The sequence below is a fragment of the Saccopteryx leptura genome, chromosome 7, assembly GCF_036850995.1.
Source record: "Saccopteryx leptura isolate mSacLep1 chromosome 7, mSacLep1_pri_phased_curated, whole genome shotgun sequence".
NCBI lineage: Eukaryota > Metazoa > Chordata > Mammalia > Chiroptera > Emballonuridae > Saccopteryx > Saccopteryx leptura.
Genome location: NC_089509.1, coordinates 44,636,011 through 44,655,449, shown reverse-complemented (window position 1 = coordinate 44,655,449; position 19,439 = coordinate 44,636,011). Strand labels below are relative to the sequence as shown.

General features: G+C 37.8%; 1 protein-coding gene across 7 annotated transcripts in view; it reads left to right on the top strand.

The window, feature by feature from the left end:
• Positions 1-19,439, top strand: part of BAZ2B (bromodomain adjacent to zinc finger domain 2B) — a 457,412-nt gene that overhangs the window by 420,720 nt on the left and 17,253 nt on the right. For all 7 annotated transcript variants that reach the window (XM_066346467.1, XM_066346473.1, XM_066346468.1 and 4 more), the window contains 8 exons: positions 4,718-4,780; positions 5,738-5,882; positions 9,971-10,626; positions 11,389-11,662; positions 11,841-11,996; positions 12,350-12,510; positions 17,535-17,845; positions 18,256-18,391. In XM_066346467.1, coding sequence (XP_066202564.1) covers positions 4,718-4,780; positions 5,738-5,882; positions 9,971-10,626; positions 11,389-11,662; positions 11,841-11,996; positions 12,350-12,510; positions 17,535-17,845; positions 18,256-18,391 — 1,902 coding nt within the window. The remainder of the gene's footprint in view (positions 1-4,717; positions 4,781-5,737; positions 5,883-9,970; positions 10,627-11,388; positions 11,663-11,840; positions 11,997-12,349; positions 12,511-17,534; positions 17,846-18,255; positions 18,392-19,439) is intronic.

The following is a 19,439-nucleotide window of genomic DNA, read 5'->3' as shown; positions in this document are numbered from 1 at the left end:
AAGAAGTCAAATTAGCATTTCTTTTACATGAATTGAGAGTTAATCTTTATAATGAAGAACTGGTAGCCACGTATTAATTTACAAATAGAATAAAATTTTAACTATTTAATGAACCTGATTGATAAGATAGGCATATTTTTCCTCCAAAAATATGTTTGGCTTCTTGATTAAAGTACAGGTTTGTTTTATGCTCCTTAAACTAATTTTAAGTAACCTCTCCATTGAAAGTCATATGATCCCTTCCAATTGAAAGATGCTGCCCTTGGGCCCTGGCCGGTTGGCTCAGCGGTAGAGCGTCGGCCTGGCATGCGGGGGACCCCGGTTCGATTCCCGGCCAGGGCACATAGGAGAAGCGCCCATTTGCTTCTCCACCCTGCCCCCCTCCTTCCTCTCTGACTCTCTCTTCCCCTCCCGCAGCCAAGGCTCCACTGGAGCAAAGATGGCCTGGGCGCTGGGGATGGCTCCTTGGCCTCTGCCCCAGGCGCTAGAGTGGCTCTGGTCGCAACAGAACCATGGCTAGAATTGATTTTGTGTTCTTAGTTTTGTTGTTGCTTTTCTCCTTAGTCTTGTAAATTCCTTCATATCTCTTAAAATTTTAAGGACTATTAGCCAAAACTTCACAAATAAAACTAGTAAATATTTTGCTTCTTTGCATCATAGGAAGAGATTTAGAAATGGCAGTTAATTTGGCTGGTACATAGAGACTTTGATGTCTTATTTCAGATATTTGTAGATTGAATTAATTTTTACATAAGCACATTATTAAACGTTTATCACTTTAGAATCACACAGATACAAAAATATGTATTTGATGGCCCTGGCTGGTTTGGATTAGTGGGTAGAGCATTGGCCCAGCATGAGGTTCAATTCCCAGTCAGGGCACACATGAAAAGCAACCATCTGCTTGTCTCCCCTTCTCTCTCTCTTACTGTCTTGCAGCCAGTGGCTCCAATGGTCCAAGAATTGGCCCTGGGTGCTAAGAATAGCTCGGTTAGTCTGACCATTGGCCCCAGATGGGGGTAGCCCAATAAATCCCAGTTATGGGCATACCCGGGAGTCTGTCTCTCTGTCTCCCCTCCTATCATTAAAAAGAAAAAGTCTAGCCCTGGCCGGTTAGCTCAACGTTAGAGCATCGGCCTGGCATGTAGAAGTCCCAGGTTCGATTTCCAGCCAGAACACACAGGAGAAGCACCCATCTGCTTCTCCACCCCTCCCCCTCTCCTTCCTCTCTCTTTTTTCCCCTTCCACAGCCAAGGCTCCATTGGAGCAAAAGTTGGCCCGGTCATTGAGGACAACTGTATGGCCTCTGCCTCAGCCGCTAAAATGGCTCCGGCCACAGTGGCAACACCCCAAATGGGCAGAGCATCCCCCCCTGGTGGGCATGCTGGGTGGATCCCAGTCAGGCACATGCGGGAGTCCATCTGACTGCCTTCTCCACTTCTAACTTTGGAAAAATATAAAAAAAAATCTATTTGAAATTCAAGATTCAAGAGTCTCTGAGAGCCAGTTGTCTTTCCAGGTTTCTTGTAAACACCAATAAGAAGTCATGTTACTATCAACACAAATAATAGACCTTAATGCCTTTATATCGTGGTCCCCTAAATTTGGATAAGGAGGGGATAAATGGTAGATATGGTAATACTGTTGAGTTTTCCTTTTCACTTCCATTTATTGAGGAGATAATTTTACTGATCTAAAAACACCTGTTCATGATTATTTGGTGGCCTGACCTGTGGTGGCGCAGTGGATCAAGCGTCGACCTGGAATGCTGAGGTCGCTGGTTCAAAATCCTGGGCTTGCCCCGTCAAGGAACATATGGGAGTTGATGCTTCCTGCTCCTCCACCCTTTTCTCTCTCTCTCTCTCTCTATCTCTCTCTCTCTCTCTTCTCTAAAATGAATAAATAAATAAAAATAATTTTAAAAAATTTTTAAATAAAAAATAAGTGAACATCAAAAACAACTTAATTTTTTTTTTTTTTTTTTTTTACAGAGACAGAAAGAGTCAGAGAGAGGGATAGGTAGGGACAGACAGGAACGGAGAGAGATGAGAAGCATCAATGATCAGTTTTTCGTTGTGACACCTTAGTTGTTCATTGATTGCTTTCTCATATGTGCCTTGACCATGGGGCAACAGCTGACTGAGTAACCCCTTGCTTGAGCCAGTGACCTTTGGTCCAAGCTGGTGAGCTTTGCTCAAACCAGATGAGCCCGCGCTCAAGCTGGCAATCTCGGGGCCTCGAACCTGGGTCCTCCGCATCCCAGTCCGATGCTATATCCACTGCGACACTGCCTGGTCAGGCCAGTTCTTAATTTTTTAAAATCTGAGATGTACCTGTATCTTCTCATTAAAGTACAAATTTAAGAAAGAAAATTTATACATTAGTACCAGCAGTTCTGCTAATTGATTTGAGATCTGTTCTTACTTAGTTCTCCCATAAATCCCATGTTTCAGATAGTAGTTATCAGCAATTTATAGTTAAGGAAACAGTCTTGTTTTTTGTTTGTTTGATTTTTTTTGTACTTTTCTGAAGTGAGAAGCAGTGAGGCAGAGAGATATACTCCCACATGCGCCTGACCGGGATCCACCCAGCATACCCACTAGGGGGCAATGCTCTGCCCATCTGGGGCATTACTCTGTTGCAATCAGAGCCATTCTAGCACCTGAGGCAGAGACCATGGATCTGTCCTCAGCACCCGGACCAACTTTGCTCCAATGAAGCCTTGGCTGTGGGAGGGGAGGAGAGAGATGGAAAGAAAGGAGAGGTGGAAGGGTGGAGAAGCAGATGGGCACTTCTCCTGTGTGCCCTGGCCAGGAATTGAACCTGGGACTTCCACATGCCAGGCCGACATTCTACCACTGAGCCAACCAGCCAGGGCAGTTAAGGAAATAGTCTTTAAAAAGTTAAGTAATTTGCCTATGAAATAAAATGGCTAAAATCCAAAAAAGCACACATACCTTCTATTACTTCATACTTTTCCTCTAAAACATATAATTTGGGGGCAGTTCTTCTATATTCATTGTCTAGAATGAAAAATTTTATTTAATCATGTGAACTTTCCATTTATTAAACCAGAACTATAAACCAGTATATAGTAGGGATTATTTTTCTTTTAAAAGCTCAATGTGTTTAAAACATAACTTAAGTTTCTTTGTTCTAAAAAATGACTCAGTTTATGGAACCAATATTTTTGCAGTCTCCCAGATTTAAACCCTTAACATCATACTGTATTTCCCCATGTATAAAATGCACTCAAAAAAAAATATTGAGGTCTAAAAACTGGGTGCATCTTATACAGTGGTTGTAGATTTTTTTTTACTTGCATTTCCCACTTTCTCATGCTTGTTTTTGCGCTCATTGTTGAAGACAGTGATTCGTCATCAGACACAAATGAGGACAGCTAATGGATAGTTTTGACAGTGATGAGGAGTTGTATGAATTTTATGATGAATAAAACTTGAGCTCAATCACTTTATGTAATACATTCTTTTCAAATTACGGGCCCCCAAATTAAGGTGCATCTTATACATGGGCACGTCTTATACAAGGGGAAATACGGTACTTTACTCCTTCCTTCATCTCCCTCACCCCTCTCTGCTTCATAGCTTTGAGTTGCCAGGATTTAACAGTTCTAACTATGTAATATCTCTTACAACTACTATATTTGCTTTTATTTATTTCTTTTTCCCTAGTAAGTCCCACATCCTCCTTCCCTCTTTAATCATGGCAAAAGTCTACTAGATTTGCCAATTCTAGTCCTTTCCCTGCTCCAGGCCATCTTACAATTATTGCCATATCAATATTTGTAAAGCATAGCCTGATGTTTAACCTCCCTCAGCAGATCATATTATTACTCATTGCCAAGCATTTACAGCATTAGACAGTTCACTTCTAAACTCATCTTTGCCTTCCTTCCCTTCCACCTTTCCTCTTCGTGTACCCTTTATGTCAAGTATGTCAAACTTTTCCTGGTGTGCACTGCTCTCTTTTCTCTGATTAATTTCTAACCATTCTTCAGTAACTAAGACACAGCTCCTTCCACCTAGCATGTCTTGGTATAAATTCCCAGTAGAAGTAGTCTCACCCTCCCCTGAACTCTATAATTCTTTTTGTGTGTGTGTGTGTGACAGAGACAGAGGGAGAGACAGAGAGAGGGACAGATAAGGACAGACAGACAGAAAGGGAGAGAGATGAGAAGCATCAATTCTTCATTGCGGCTCCTTAGTCTCCTTAGTAGTTCATTGATTGCTTTCTCATATGTGCCTTGACGAGGGGGGGTCCCAGCAGAACGAGTGACCCCTTGCTCAAGCCAGCAACCTTGGGCTCAAGCCAGCGACCTTGGGCTTCAAGCCAGCGACCTTTGGGCTCAAGCTCATGACTTTGGGTTTTCTAACCTGGGTCCTCTGCATCCTAGTTCGATGCTCTATTCGCTGCACCACCGCCTGGTCAGGCTGACTCTATGATTCTGAATCTCTACCTCTCTGAGGTCCTTATAGCTTCCTAATATTGAGTGGTTTTTACTTTTTAGTGTAATGTTTTATGTGTGTTCCTACCAGATTATCAGTTTATAGAAAGTAAGAATTGACTCTTATTCATTTTCATAGGGTCTATCCTAGTATTTTGCATATAGTAAGCTTTCATCGAGTATTTGCTGATTGATTGAATAAATAAATCTTAAAAACAGGTAAATGATACTGTATTTTGTTATGTGTAACAGGACGAAGGTGACCAAGCAGCAAGTGTTGAAGAGCTAGAAAAACAGATTGAAAAACTAAGTAAAGTAAGCACTTTCAGATTATACAGTTTTTATCTTTTTTTGCAGTGTTTTATAAATCTGCCTTGTATGAGATTAGTTTTTTGGCTGCTAACAAGCTTTTTATAAGTAATTAAAATGACAAGCTCTAGGATCATTCTCAATTAAAACTTAATAGTTTAATGCCAGGGTTAAAAGCCTGCTTTTTAAGACATGGCACTAAACTTAATCAGGGCCTGAATTTTTCAGCTCTTTCTTTAAATACAAAATCTACAAATGCATGGTTTTATTTCTGGCAATAATTAGTTTTAAAATTCAGTCAAATGATATGGTAATAGTTTTAGCATCTTAATTATATTTGGATTTTATTTGAATTGAATTTATAAACTGTATATATTATGTACTTCTCATTAAAACTTGAATTTCAGTAGCATTAGTGAAGTTGTAGATGAACTTCTTATTAAAAAATGAGTTTTTAGAAGTATTATGAGATTAATATGAGATACCTGTATATTATATCAGTGTTAACTTCATCACAAATTTATCAAAAAATTTCATCATATGTTGCCTAGCTTTATAGCGTGAGTATAAAAATAGGCAGATATAGATAGGGTCAATTACATACATGAGTATTAGTTGTTATACACTATAGTCAATAGATTGAGCTAATTTGCTTTGGCTCAATAAAATACTTGACCACATTGTTTATTATCAAGTATAAGACATGCTTCCATAAGATACCTGATAAAATAAAAGTTATCTTTTTAATCCATGTCATCAAAAATGTTCCAGTTATCCTCAAAATAATTTCAATCTTTATAAATGTTATTGAAACTGCAGACACCTAATATTTAGTTCTTTTATCTTTTTCTAGTAGTAAAATTTATCTGCTCTGAAGGCATAAGATGTATAAAGTTTACTTATATATTAATTTTTAAATCATTTAACATCCATAACGTAACTATATGCATCGTTTTTTAACAGCAACAAAGTCAGTACAGAAGGAAGCTCTTTGACGCTTCTCACTCTTTACGTTCGATGATGTTTGGCCAGGATCGTTACAGACGCCGGTACTGGATTCTTCCTCAGTGTGGGGGAATTTTTGTGGAAGGCATGGAGAGTGGTGAAGGTAGGTTCTGTTAAATCATGATTGATTTTGAGCAATTTGATTATATGTCTTGGTGTAGCTATCTTCATATTTCTTTTGCTTAGAATTTGTTGAGTTTCTTGAAGCTATGGTTATAATTTTCATCAAATTTGGACAAATTTCAGCCATTATTTTTCAAATTTAATGTCTGCTTACCCTACTATTTTGTCAGTTAGCAATTAGTTTTCATTAATTTTTCTTACTATGTGTCAGGTTTTCCTGAGTCTTTATATGTCTTCTGATTTTGATTGGATTCCCGACAGTGTGAATTTTACTTTGTTGGGTGCTGAATATTTTTTAGTTTGATTTTATTTATTTATTTATTTTTTGTATTTTTCTGAAGTGAGAAGCAGGGAGTCAGAGAGACAGACTCCCGCATGAGCCCGACTGGGATCCACCCGGCACACCCACCAGGGGGCGATGCTCTGTTGCAACCAGAGCCATTATAGTGCCTGAGGCAGAGGTCATGGAGCCATCCTCAGCACCCGGGCCATCTTTGCTCCAAAGGAGCCTTGGCTGCGGGAGGGGAAGAGAGAAACAGAGAGGAAGGAGAGGGGGAGGGGTGGAGAAGCAGATGGGCACTTCTCCTGTGTGCCCTGGCTGGGAATCAAACCTGAGACTCCTGCATGCCAGGCCGATGCTCTATCACTGAGCCAACCGGCCAGGGCAGATGAGTTTCATTTAACTGAAACACAGTTAAATTCCTTGGGGAAAATTTGATCCTTTTAGGTCTTGCTTTTTAAATTTGTTAGGCAAGACAAGAACACTGTTCATTCTAGGGCTAATTATCCCCCAACTATTGAAGCAGGTCATTCTGGGTTCTTTTCCTAATGCCTGTGAATCTTGAGTTTGGAAGAACAAGTACTATTTCCAGCCTGTGTGACATCTGACACTGTCACCTCTATCCTTTCTAGTGTTTCTTTTTTCCCCCTGATTTCAGGTAGGTTCCTCACACATATGCACCAATCAATAGGCAGCTGAATTTTCAAGGGGTCCCTCTGATATCCCTGGAGTCTCTCCTCTCTAGTACCTTCTCCTGAGCACTCTAGCTACTTTCATCTCCCACGAACTCTCAGTTCCATCTCCTCGTTTCGGGGAATCTGCCAGATTCCTCCTGGATTCCTCCTCCCCACGCTGTAGCTCGGAAACTGTCCCAAGGCAATAAGCTGGGCAGTTATAGGACTTACTGCCTCAGTTTTCTGTCTTTGTTACCTGATATCTAGTTTCTTGCGAACTGTTGTTTTATATGTTTTGTCTATTTTTGGTTTGTTTTATGTAAGGAGGTAAATCTAGTCCCCCATCACTCCATGTTGGCCAGAAGCATAAGTCTGAGGTATAGGATTTTAATTTAATTTGGGGTAGGTATAAACCATCCCAAATGTTCAAAATAGTGAAGGCTATTTCAAACATTAATAAAGGACTGGTTAATTAAATTATTATGTATCCATATAATAGAATATTATGTAACTGGTTAAGGAAAAGGAAGTGCAGTACCTGGCCTGTCATCGTTCAGTGGATAGATTGTTGACCTGGAATGCTGAGGCCACCAGTTCGAAACCCTGGGCTTGCCTGGTCAAGGCACATACAACAAGTGAAAAACAAGTAATGAACAACTAAAGTGAAGCAACTATGAGTCGATACTTCTCGCTCCCCACTCCCCTCTCTCTGTAAAATCAATCAATAAATTATTTTTAAAAAAGAAAAGAAAAATGAAGTACAGTTACATGTTTTACTAAGGAAAGCTATCTGAGGTATACAATAAAAATATTAATATCATCCTTTTATTCCATCATCTAAAAAATATTTATTGAGCTCCCTGTGTTATAGCAGCTACCATGCTAGACATTTGGGATCCAATAATAAGCAAGATAGACATTGTTCTGCCTTTAAGTAATGCCTGTTGATTAAATTCTACTGTGTGGATGTAAGGTAGAATAGAAAATAAACAGGTTATGAGTATAATGGAAAGTTCTGGAAAGGAGATATATAGAATGACTTTCTAAGGTGAATGGGATGGGGACCCTGCTTTTGATTTGAAAGGTGAGGAGCAGGTCACCAAAACTGCATCCTAGGCAGAGGGAATAGCAGGTGCAAAGGTGCCAAGATAGAAAAGAACAGCATATGGTGAAGCTGAAAAATGGGAGAAGGAAGAGCCAAGCTAGCAAGGACAAGAGTGGTCAGAGGCAGGGGAGGCTTTCAGGGACCACATCACACAGAGTTGGAGGGCCTGCGCAAGCGTTTGCATTTTATTATAAGTCACAGCAAGTAAACAGTAGTACCCATTTATGTACTAATGTAAAATGGTAGTCATATTTATATATATATGTAAGATTTCTGCAGATACATCCTGTGCTCCTGGAGTACTGTATGTGGTGGCGCCGCAAAGCACGACGTCGCTCACGTACAGTACTACTTCCGGTGACACAGGATGCACGCGACAAATATGGAACCGGACATTGACCATCTCATTAGCCAAAAGCAGTCCCATAGTTCCCATTGAAATACTGGTCAGTTTGTTGATTTAAATTTACTTGTTCTTTATTTTAAAAGTTGTATTTGTTCCAGTTTTGTTTTTTTACTTTAAAATAAGATATGTGCAGTGTGCATAGGAATTTGTTCATAGTTTTATAGTCCGGCCCTCCTACGGTCTGAGGGACAGTGAACTGGCCCCCTGTGTAAAAGTTTGAGGACCCCTGCTCTAAAGAGTAAAATAAGATTGAGGGAGTAGAGTAGAATGGGTTTAATTTATACCCTCACTACCAAATATTTTACCTTGAATGTATATGATTTTTTAAATTGAATAAAGTAGTGGATTTGTATTTTCAAAACCATTCTTATAAATTACTTTTAAAACATTGGTTAAAAATGCAAAGAAGAGCCTGACCTATGGTGGCGCAGTGGATAAAGTGTCGACCTGGAACCCTGAGGTCGCTGGTTCAAAACCCTGGGCTTGTCTAGTCAAGGCACATATAGGAGTTGATGATTCCTGCTCCTCCCCCCTTCTCACTCTCTCTCACACTCTCTTCTCTCTAAAATGAATAAATTTTAAGAAATGCAAACAAGAAGTTGATGAAGAAGAAATAGCAATAAATTTATAAAAAAATATTCAGCCTTTCTAGTGATCATAAAAAATACAATTTATATTTTCACCTCTCAAATATTGGCAAAGACAAAAAATATCTGTAGTGCTCAGTTTCCCTGAGGGTGTAGGCAAACAGATACTCTTGTGTGTGTACTTCTGGTATGAATGTGTACTCATCAGATCTAGACTTTCCAGAGGGAAAATTGACAGTATGTTTCAAAAACTCTGAAAAATACTTATCTTAGGACTCAGTAAGTTTTTTTCTATAAATTTATCCTGAGGAAGTAATAAGGAAAAAATTAAAAGATACAAATGCAAGATCATTTATCATTTATCATTTAAAGCATTGTTTATATTAGTGAATAACTGAACCTACTAACAGTCATCAATAGAAGATTGATTATTTAAATGATGATATATTCTATTGAATACTCTGTAGCCATTAACATTTATGATGTAGTTATATATTGATACATCAGGATCTTTATAGAGAATAATACAGTATAACATGCAGATTAGAATGTTATATCTATACAGCAATGTGCAAAAGTAGGCTTACAGTTGTGAATATACAAAACATAGTTTATTCTTGTTGAGTTAATAAGGCTACTATAATAACCTGCCTGCTAAGTGTAAACCTACTTTAGCCCACCCTGGAATAGGATTGTCTTTTCAAAATCTGTAAGTTTAAGTGTGTCTGTGTGTGCAGAGATAAATGCTGGAAAGGTTTACACAAAAATGTTAATACTAATGTTTTTCTTTTAATATTTTTTATATTTTAATTTTTTGTGATGATTCATTATAAAATTACATTAATTTTCCACTGATCAAAATATATAGCCTCTATAAAGGAAAAATAGAGAGTATTAAGGATCTAGAAAAGTTTATTAAAATATTTATGCATAGACCTTGATGATTAGTCCTAAAATATAACTATAGTATTATTTGATCTGGAATAACTGATCATAATACTTTTCAATTTTTGTAGGACTAGAAGAAATTGCAAAGGAAAGAGAAAAACTAAAAAAGGCAGAAAGTATTCAGATCAAAGAAGAAATATTTGAGACTTCTGAGGATACTTTAAATTGTTCAAATCCAGATCATTGTGAACAAAAGGAAGATCCTAAAGAAAAAGACAACACAAATCTATTTCTTCAGAAACCTGGCTCTTTTTCCAAATTGAGCAAGCTTTTAGAAGTAGCTAAGATGCCTCCCGAGTCAGATGTACTGACCACAAAACCAAACAGTAGTGCAAATGGGTGCACGTTGTCTTACCAGAACAGTGGAAAACATTCAGTGGGCAACATTCAACCAACAGCAACACAAAACAACGTGGAAAAGACAGACTCTAATAATTTGTTCAGTACTGGTTCAAGCGGTCCAGGGAAGTTCTACAGTCCTGTGGCCAATGACCAGTTGTTAAAAACATTGACTGAAAAGAATAGACAGTGGTTTAGCCTTTTGCCAAGAACACCTTGTGATGACACATCTCTTACCCATGCCGATACGTCAGCTGCTTCTATAGCGACTCCTCAGTCTCAGCCAGCATCTAAATTGCCTTCACCTGCCCCTGCTCCTCTCCTTGGATCATCTTCTGCCCAGAATCCTGTCAGCCTAAATCCATTTGCTTTATCACCTCTTCAGGTTAGTACTGCTGCTAAATGTAGCTCATTTTCATGTTGCTTTATTTGATCTTTGACCCCATGAGAATTTTCACTCAAGGGGACTTCGTTGAATATTTGTAATATTATCCCGGCTGTAGTTTGAAAACTGAAGAAAGAATTGATATCACCAAGCTTCATTAGAACTACTGATTTCTGCCTGACTAGGCGGTGGCGCAGTAGATAGAGCATCAGACTGGGACTCAGAGAACCCAGGTTCGAGACCCTGAGGTCACCAGCTTGAGTGTGGGCTCATCTGGTTTGAGCAGGGTTCAGCAGCTTGAGCCCAAGGTCGCTGGCTTGAGCAAGGGGTCACTCAGTCTGCCGAAGCCCCCCCGCCCGGGTCAAGGCACATATGAGAAAGCAATCAATAAACAACTAAGGTGCCACAACGAAGAATTGATGCTTCTCATCTCTCTCCCTTCCTGTCTGTCTGTCCCTATCTGTCCCTCTCTCTGACTCTCTGTGTCTGTCACACACACAAAAAAAGGAGAACTACTAATTTCTAAGACCAAAGGCTTCTTTAATTACTTTTCTTTAATTACTTTTTAACTTAATATAATTACACTCTATCTAAAAAGAAATTACTTTGTGAAGCAAATAAGAACATGGAATTTAACATTGTTATTACAGGAAAACTATCCTGTAATTGTGATAAATGAAAGTATTCTTTTCAGAGTTTAAAAAATTCTTTAGATTCTAAACATTTTGTTTTCCAATTTTTAAATTGTTTTGTTTTTTGCAGATGAAAAGTGGAGTATCTATGATGGGGCTTCAGTTTTGTGGGTGGCCCACTGGCATGCTTACTTCCAATATTCCATTTCCATCACCTTTACCTAGTCTGGGATCAGGGTTGGGATTATCTGAAGGAAATGGTAATTCATTCTTGACTCCCAATGTTGCTCCAACTAAGAGTGAATCTCCAGTACCACAGAATGAAAAAGTCTCTTCAACTCAACCTGCAGCTGTTGAAGTAGCAAAACCAGTAGATTTTCCTAGTCCAAAACCTATTCCAGAAGGTAGGTACATTGAGATGGTAGGTACATTGACTTTATTTCACTGTTATAGATTTCTACATTATATATAACTAAATCTTTCTTTGATAGTTTTATATATAGTTATGTCTTTTTATTTTTATTGTGCCATTAATTCATATACAAATATATGTAAAAGATCTGCATATTTATCTTGACTTAGAAATGCAGTTTGGTTGGTGGAGAATTATTGACCCAGAGGACCTAAAAGCTTTGCTCAAAGTGCTACATCTCAGAGGAATAAGGGAAAAAGCATTACAAAAACAAATTCAGAAACACTTGGATTATATTACTCAAGCTTGTATCAAGAATAAGGATGGTACGTACCTAAAAGAGATTTATGCTGTCTTGCTCAGTTATAGGAATTATTAATCTTAAAACATGTTTGTTGTGATTCTTAATTTATTACTCATAGGCATTTTTCCTAGTTTACTCAAAAACAGTAACTATTTACATTTATTCAATGGGCATTACAGTCTTAAAATTTTTTACAATTTTTACAATTTCTTAAAAAATATTCCTACTTTTAAGGGTAAGCTATATGCATATGCACAAGTAGCATTTGTGTGATTTAAGTTACATATGCATGTTGTCTCTGGAATTTTTTCAAGTTCTAGAAGAAAGCATTGAAGGATAAAATGGATTTTTAAATTAATTTCTTTTCAAATGTAGTTGCTATTATTGAATTAAATGAAAATGAAGAAAACCAGGTAACTCGCGATATTGTGGAGAACTGGTCAGTAGAAGAACAAGCGATGGAAATGGATTTGAGTGTTCTCCAGCAGGTAGAAGATCTAGAGAGGAGAGTTGCTTCAGCAAGTTTGCAAGTGAAGGTAAAATTGACTTGGAATAAAGTCTGTCTTTAGGATAATGGAAGGTAACTAATATTTATTATATGCCTGATGTGTGCCTGTTACTGTGCTAAATATGTTCACTTTATCTCATTTAATCCTCAAAACAATCCTGAATTAACTTCCCCCATCTTACAGGTAAGGAACAAGGCTCAGAGTAAGTAACCTGCCAGTGGTCGTATAGTAAGTGACTAAATGTGGATTCAAGCTAAGTCTGTCTGACTCCAACGCTCAAGATCTTTTTACAAAATCTTTCTGCTTCCATTATGGTATTCAAAGATATCATTTCTGGTATGCGGTTCTTTACCACTAGCAGAATATTACCGTTTTCCCCATATTAACTGTAATGCTCTATCAAACTCCTACTTTAGTGTTTTATATAGGACCAGGAACTCCCTTGTATAGAAGCCATGTTATATATCACATTTTCATTGTGTGTAATTTAAAATTGGAACGTACAGCATATCCAACTGTATGGTATATTATGACACACACTACATATATATGTAAATGTTTTAATTAATTAATTGATCTAATAAGGTTTACCAGGTCACAAAACAGTGATCAGAACTGGCTTCCAATGGACGGGCAAAAGGGAAGTTTATCTTTGTGCAAGAACTTTTAGTTTTGGAAGTGTAGTGAAAAGGTCTTTCTTCTCCGTTGACACTGTGGTGATGTCTCTGAGAATAAATGGGTGGGTGATGAATAAGGGTGAGGCAGACACCTGAAAAGGTTTAGAGAATGTAGTTACATGTAATTTGATTTCATATATTCTCAAATAAATATATCAAAATTTTGATATATGAATTCATAATGACAGACATATGTCATAATACTATTCTATCCAATGATTAAACTTTTGTGGCCCTAGCCGGTTGGCTCAGTGGTAGAGTGTCGGCCTGGCGTGCAGGAGTCCCAGGTTGGATTCCCGGCCAGGGCACACAGGAGAAGCACCCATCTGCTTCTCCACCGTTCCCCCTCTCCTTCCTCTCTGTCTCTCTCTTCCCCTCCCACAGCCAAGGCTCCACTGGAGCAAGGTTGGCCCGGGCACTGAGGATGGCTCTGTGGCCTCTGCCTCAGGCACTAGAATGGCTCTGGTTGCAACAGAGCAACGCTCCAGATGGGTAGAGCATCGCCCCCTGGTGGGCGTGCCGGGTGGATCCCGGTCGGGCACATGTGGGAGTCTGTCTGACTGCCTCCCTGTTTCCAACCTCAGAAAAATATAATACCAAAAAAAAAAAAAAAAAAGAAAAGAAAAAATTTTGCTTCATAATTTCTTTAATGCTAGCAGTTGGAAACTTTGGAGAATCTCCCAAAAATGCCATTTTCCAGAGCAATTAAATATCCCTTTCTTGCCACAAACATAATTACCAATGTTGGGAAGCAAAAATTTATCATTTGTTGAAACTATTTTGCCAGAAAACTATATGGATCCTCATCCTGGTTCTATTATACAATATAAAAATGCCTCATTTATCTGGCATCTTCAACAAATGAACTCTTCCACACAAGTTAATTTTCTAGAGAAAGGAAAATTATTCCATTTAGTGCCATAATTTTTTAACATGTTTGTTGGATGACTTATGTTATGCATTATACTGCTTTCTTAAATTGAGAATAATGAGTTTGATTTAAATTATCTTGGTGACACAGGATCATCAGTATAAAGACCAATTAATAGATAATGATTCCCTCAGGAAATGCAAAGAAGTTTTGCCCCTACATTAAATGATTAGAGTGCTTTGCTTTTTAAACTACTTTATCTGCTTTCTATTGTCTGTCTGTGTCCTCTCTCTTGGTTAGTTGTTGCTATGTGCTAGTTTTAATTTTATGGGTTCTGCCAATCCTATTTTCCTGCCACACTCCTCTATTTTTCTATTCTAATTGGCTATTGGGCCTAAAACATTTTTCTGAGATATCCTCAGTTTCTGCTGCACTGACTTTAACATATTCCTGGCTGCTTAGATGTTTGGGGGCCGTGCTCTGAATAGCTGAGATAAGTGGAATTTGTCTTTTAAGTGGCGTGTTTTAACATCCTGTTAATAAGGCATATGTGGATTTTTCTGTATTATTTTTAAAAATGAATTGTTGTGAAGAGTCTAAAAACACAAGTGATGAAAATAAGTAAAAAACATTATTTTAACACCTATAAAAATTTAATGAATTTTTCTTTTTTAAAAAGAATATAGAGTTATGTGTTTTGCCTAGGAATTAGTGATTGAGAAGACACATTAAGCTGGTAGAACATTTATTTTTATTTTTACTAAGAGAATAGAAATTATTTTGCTAATAATTTGGAATTTGTTTTACATTGTAGGAAAATCTGCAAGTCTCTAGCTTAATTACTCTTCCAGCTCCTCAGAAAACAGATCCTGTGTTTCTCTTTAAGTTTTCTCTTTTACAAGCTAATTAAATCTTTCAACCCTTAGTCCTGTGAAATGCTTTCCTGGTCCATGATTCTCTTCTGAATAAACTCCACTATTAATATCCATCTTAAAATGTTATACTCGGCCCTGGCCGGTTGGCTCAGTGGTAGAGCGTCGGCCTGGCGTGTGGAAGTCCTGGGTTCAATTCCCGGCCAGGGCACACAGGAGAAGCGCCCATCTGCTTCTCCACCACTCCCCCTCTCCTTCCTCTCTGTCTCTCTCTTCCCTTCCCGCAGCCAAGGCTCCATTGGAGCAAAGTTGGCCCGGGCGCTGAGGATGGCTCCTTAGCCTCTGCCCCAGGCACTCTAGTGGCTCTGGTCGCGACAAAGCGACGCCCCAGATGGGCAGAGCATCGCCCCCTGGTGGGGGTGCCGGGTGGATCCCGGTCGGTGCGGGAGTCTGTCTGACTGCCTCCCCGTTTCCAGCTTCAGAAAAAAAAAATGTTATACTCATAATTGTACATAGAGATGTCTGAATGTGTTCCTGGGACTTTTACTTTCCTTAAGCCGGCACTATACTTCTGTTCAAGCTTTTTAGCATCCACATCATAATATTGCTTCATTGAGTATAGATTTTTTTTAAAAATCCCCGGGCTTCTTTCAGAGTGCTTCTAAGTGAGTTCTATCACATGTGGTATTTCTGTGATTAGTTGCTTTAACTTCAAAGCAAATATTTATACTTATCATTGTTTTATTTTTATCAATTTCATTTGGTAGCTTTTTTAGCACATGAATCTATTTTTATCTTAGTCCTACCTTATGGAATATTAAACTTCCTAACTTTAAGTCACCTGCAGATTGAATCGCAATCAACCAAGTTATTCATAAGTGTATTATTGGCCAAATATAGAGCCAAATATATTATGCCAGTACATAAGTGTATTGGTTGGCAGTGACTTTTTCTGAAGTTACCAGCTTTATTAATCACCATCATTTGGATATAGTTTTTAACCACCTAGATTTCTATACCTCTAGTCTTCAATTTTTTTTCTTATCAGTTGCCTTGTAGAAATCAAGATATACTTTGCTTACAGGATTCCTTCCTTTGCTTTAGCTATTTAGTATTTATTTCAAAATATGGAAATGAGGTTCATTTGACATGACGTATGCCAAATGCATTTATGTGTACTATTCACAATTCCGTCTTTACTTTCTAAATGTTCTTCTGATGAGTTAGAGAGGAAGAATTGATCCCAATATAAAGATAATATTATTATCATAAAATTTTTAATAAAAAGGATAATGTTCATTCTGATTTTTCTTTAATATGCATTTAGTAAGTACCTATTCCATATCAGACAGTAGATACCACAAAATTAAAAAATATATATGGTTTCTGCCCTCAGAAAGTTTAGCATATAATAGGAAGACATGTATACATACATCTCTGCAGAATCTAGTAACAAACAGACTACAGAGAAGTAGAGAGCCATGCATGAATTTAGAAAAAGAATGCACAATTTCTAGTGGACATATGGGTGAGATCACGTAGATATCATTTAGAAGCCAAGATGGAACTTGAGAAGATGAATAAGCTTTTGAAAGTCGGAGAAACGGGGAAGGCCATCCGAGATGGAGTGACCCGCATGAGCATAGCACCAGGCTCAGGGAGCTCAGGACATGTCTCTAGAGTGACAAGATACAGGACTTGAATGCAGTGTAGGTGCATGGATGGGAACATGAGAGGAAAAGGGAGATCGAGGTGTTTGAATGTCATAGTGAATATTTGGATTTTGTTAAACAGTAGGAAATCTTTGAAGGATTTTGGGCTACAGGACCAATATAAGCAAGCTGAGTTATAATACCATTCACTTGTGTGTGTGTGTGTGTGTGTGTGTGTGTGTGTGTGTGTGTGTGTGTGTGTTATATTTGCACCTGCTATTTGCCTTCATTTGAGTTGTAGATAAAATGAGTAAAAGCAAACATGGTCCCTGGCCTCATGGAATTTAGAGGTAGAGAAATGTTAAATAACCACAGGTATAAATTTGTGATATACCAAGGCTATGGAGAATTATATGGTCCTATAAGAAGCCTGCATTGGGAAATGTACCCCCTGAAGGAAATCAGGGACGGATTCCCAAAGGATGTAAATAGTAACATGAGAAGTGAAGGATGCGTGGTTAACTAGGGGGAGAGGAACAGAGCGGAGCTAGACAGACAAACATAACAGCTTATGCAAAGCTCCTGCAGCTGAAGGAAGAAGGTGAGTACAAGGACATTTGTACCGAAGAGTGGTGGAAGGAGTGAAAGTGGACAGGAAGAGCGAAGTCCAGAGGCTACTGAGAAGTGTCTCCATTTACGTGGTCCCATGAAATTGATACATATTTAGTCTTCAGAATACTTTGCTGATTTTCATTTTACCTTCTGTATTATCTAAAGTTGTTTTATTTTTCTTACAACTGCGTATTTTAATTTTCTGTTCTTGTTTCTACCTACCACCATTAGGAAACACAAGGTAAAAGCCTTTAGTAAGGGTCCTTGTGGCTCTGCTGGTGTCTGCTGCTGTGTTTTAAGTAAAGGCAATTCACCCACCAGGCATTTTAAGAGAAAACCGTAACAACATTATTCTCTTGATATATAGGGTTGGATGTGTCCAGAGCCTGCATCAGAAAGGGAGGACTTGGTATATTTTGAACATAAGTCATTCTCTAAATTGTGCAAGGAGCATGATGGAGAATTTACTGGCGAAGAAGAAAGCAGTGCACATGCACTAGAACGGAAGAGTGACAACCCCCTAGATATAGCTGTAACCAGGCTGGCTGATTTGGAGCGGAACATTGAAAGAAGGTATCTGAAGAGCCCCTTAAGTACCACCATTCAGATCAAAGTGGATAATGTGGGCACAGTTACTGTCCCTGCTCCTGCACCATCCATTAGTGGTGATGGTGACGGGTAGGTTATTGAGATTAACTTGAAAAATTATTGTGCTTCTTTGCTAATTGGAGCCTATTTTCTATTGCCTGTTATCTATGTATCTTCTTGTATGTCTGTGATCTATATGGATCATGTCATTTGATCCATATGGATCATGCTATTTGCATGGTGCTTTGTAAAAACATTTTTTTTGTTGTTATGTGCGTTGATAATCCTGCAAAGTGATCTTACATTTACCTCATTGTGACTAAGCTTTGAGGCACGTAGCCACAGTCTGTGCACTACATCAAATTTAGTTGCTTAAACCTTATACTTATTGGCTGTTCCATGTTTTTGTCATTGCTTGGCTTTCAGTGTGATGATTGTTTCACATTCAGTAACCATAAATGTGGACATGACCTAGTTAATTTTTCTATATTTCAATGCAGAATTGAAGAGGATATTGCTCCAGGGCTCAGGGTTTGGAGAAGGGCATTGTCAGAAGCTCGCAGTGCTGCACAGGTAGCTCTGTGCATTCAGCAGTTACAGAAATCAATAGCATGGGAAAAATCAATTATGAAAGTTGTAAGTGTTTTTATTTAAGAAATACTATAACTAATTTCCTTTGTCCTGTTTTTTTTTCCCCAACCTTCAGATGCTTCTTAATTATACATTACTTATTGTCAAAATAACGTACACTGTACTTGAGAATTTGCTTACTCTTATACTGTATAGTTTGATTCTTTCTTCCTTATTTTGAACTTTCTGAGGAAACCTACCAAATATACTATCTTTTATATTTTTTAATGTTGATTCTTCCTTCATTGAATATTATTTATAACTCTGGCTGAAGTTGTCTTCTATATTCTGTCAACATAATAGTTGTTATTATAAATATTTGAAGGCCCTTTTATTCTTATCAACATCCCAGTTGGTAAGATTACCTGCTACATACATTCACTGCATCCTTAAAATGCCTTTATATTTCTATCCATTTTTATTTTTTAATCCTAAGAAATACTTAGATAACTAAATACGGATTAAGCAGAGAATTCTTCCTTCATGCACTGGTACCATGTATTGGGCCTCTGATGTAGATGACATGAAGAGCAGATCTTTTTTATTCTTTTCTCTAATAACTAAAACTGGTTTTTCATGGTTCTTGTTCAAGCCCAGTTACATAGTTATTATCATGTAGTGGCCTCTACTTTGTACCAGTCACCAAATGCTATGTGTTCAAAATAAAAGCTGTATTTCATATATTTTCCAGAGAGATATCTATTTTAAATTGTGTACATGTTTCTCTGCCTCTTATATAGTATGTATAGAAATATCTGTTATATGTAGAGCTTTACTAATTACTTTAACATTTGCTTTTGAAATACAGGTTTACTTTAATTCCTTTAACATTCACTTTTGAAATACATACAGGTTTACTTTAAAGTTCAAATATATATTTGTTTTTATGAATGACTAAGGATTTATTTAAAATAATCATTCCCCAAGGAAAAAACACTATCATTAAATAATTTATTATTCTTTATTTTTACTTCTATGCTTAGACTACTCAAGACCTTATTCATTCTATACAAATAAATAAATTTGGTTTCTTCTGTGGTTTTCTACTTCTTCC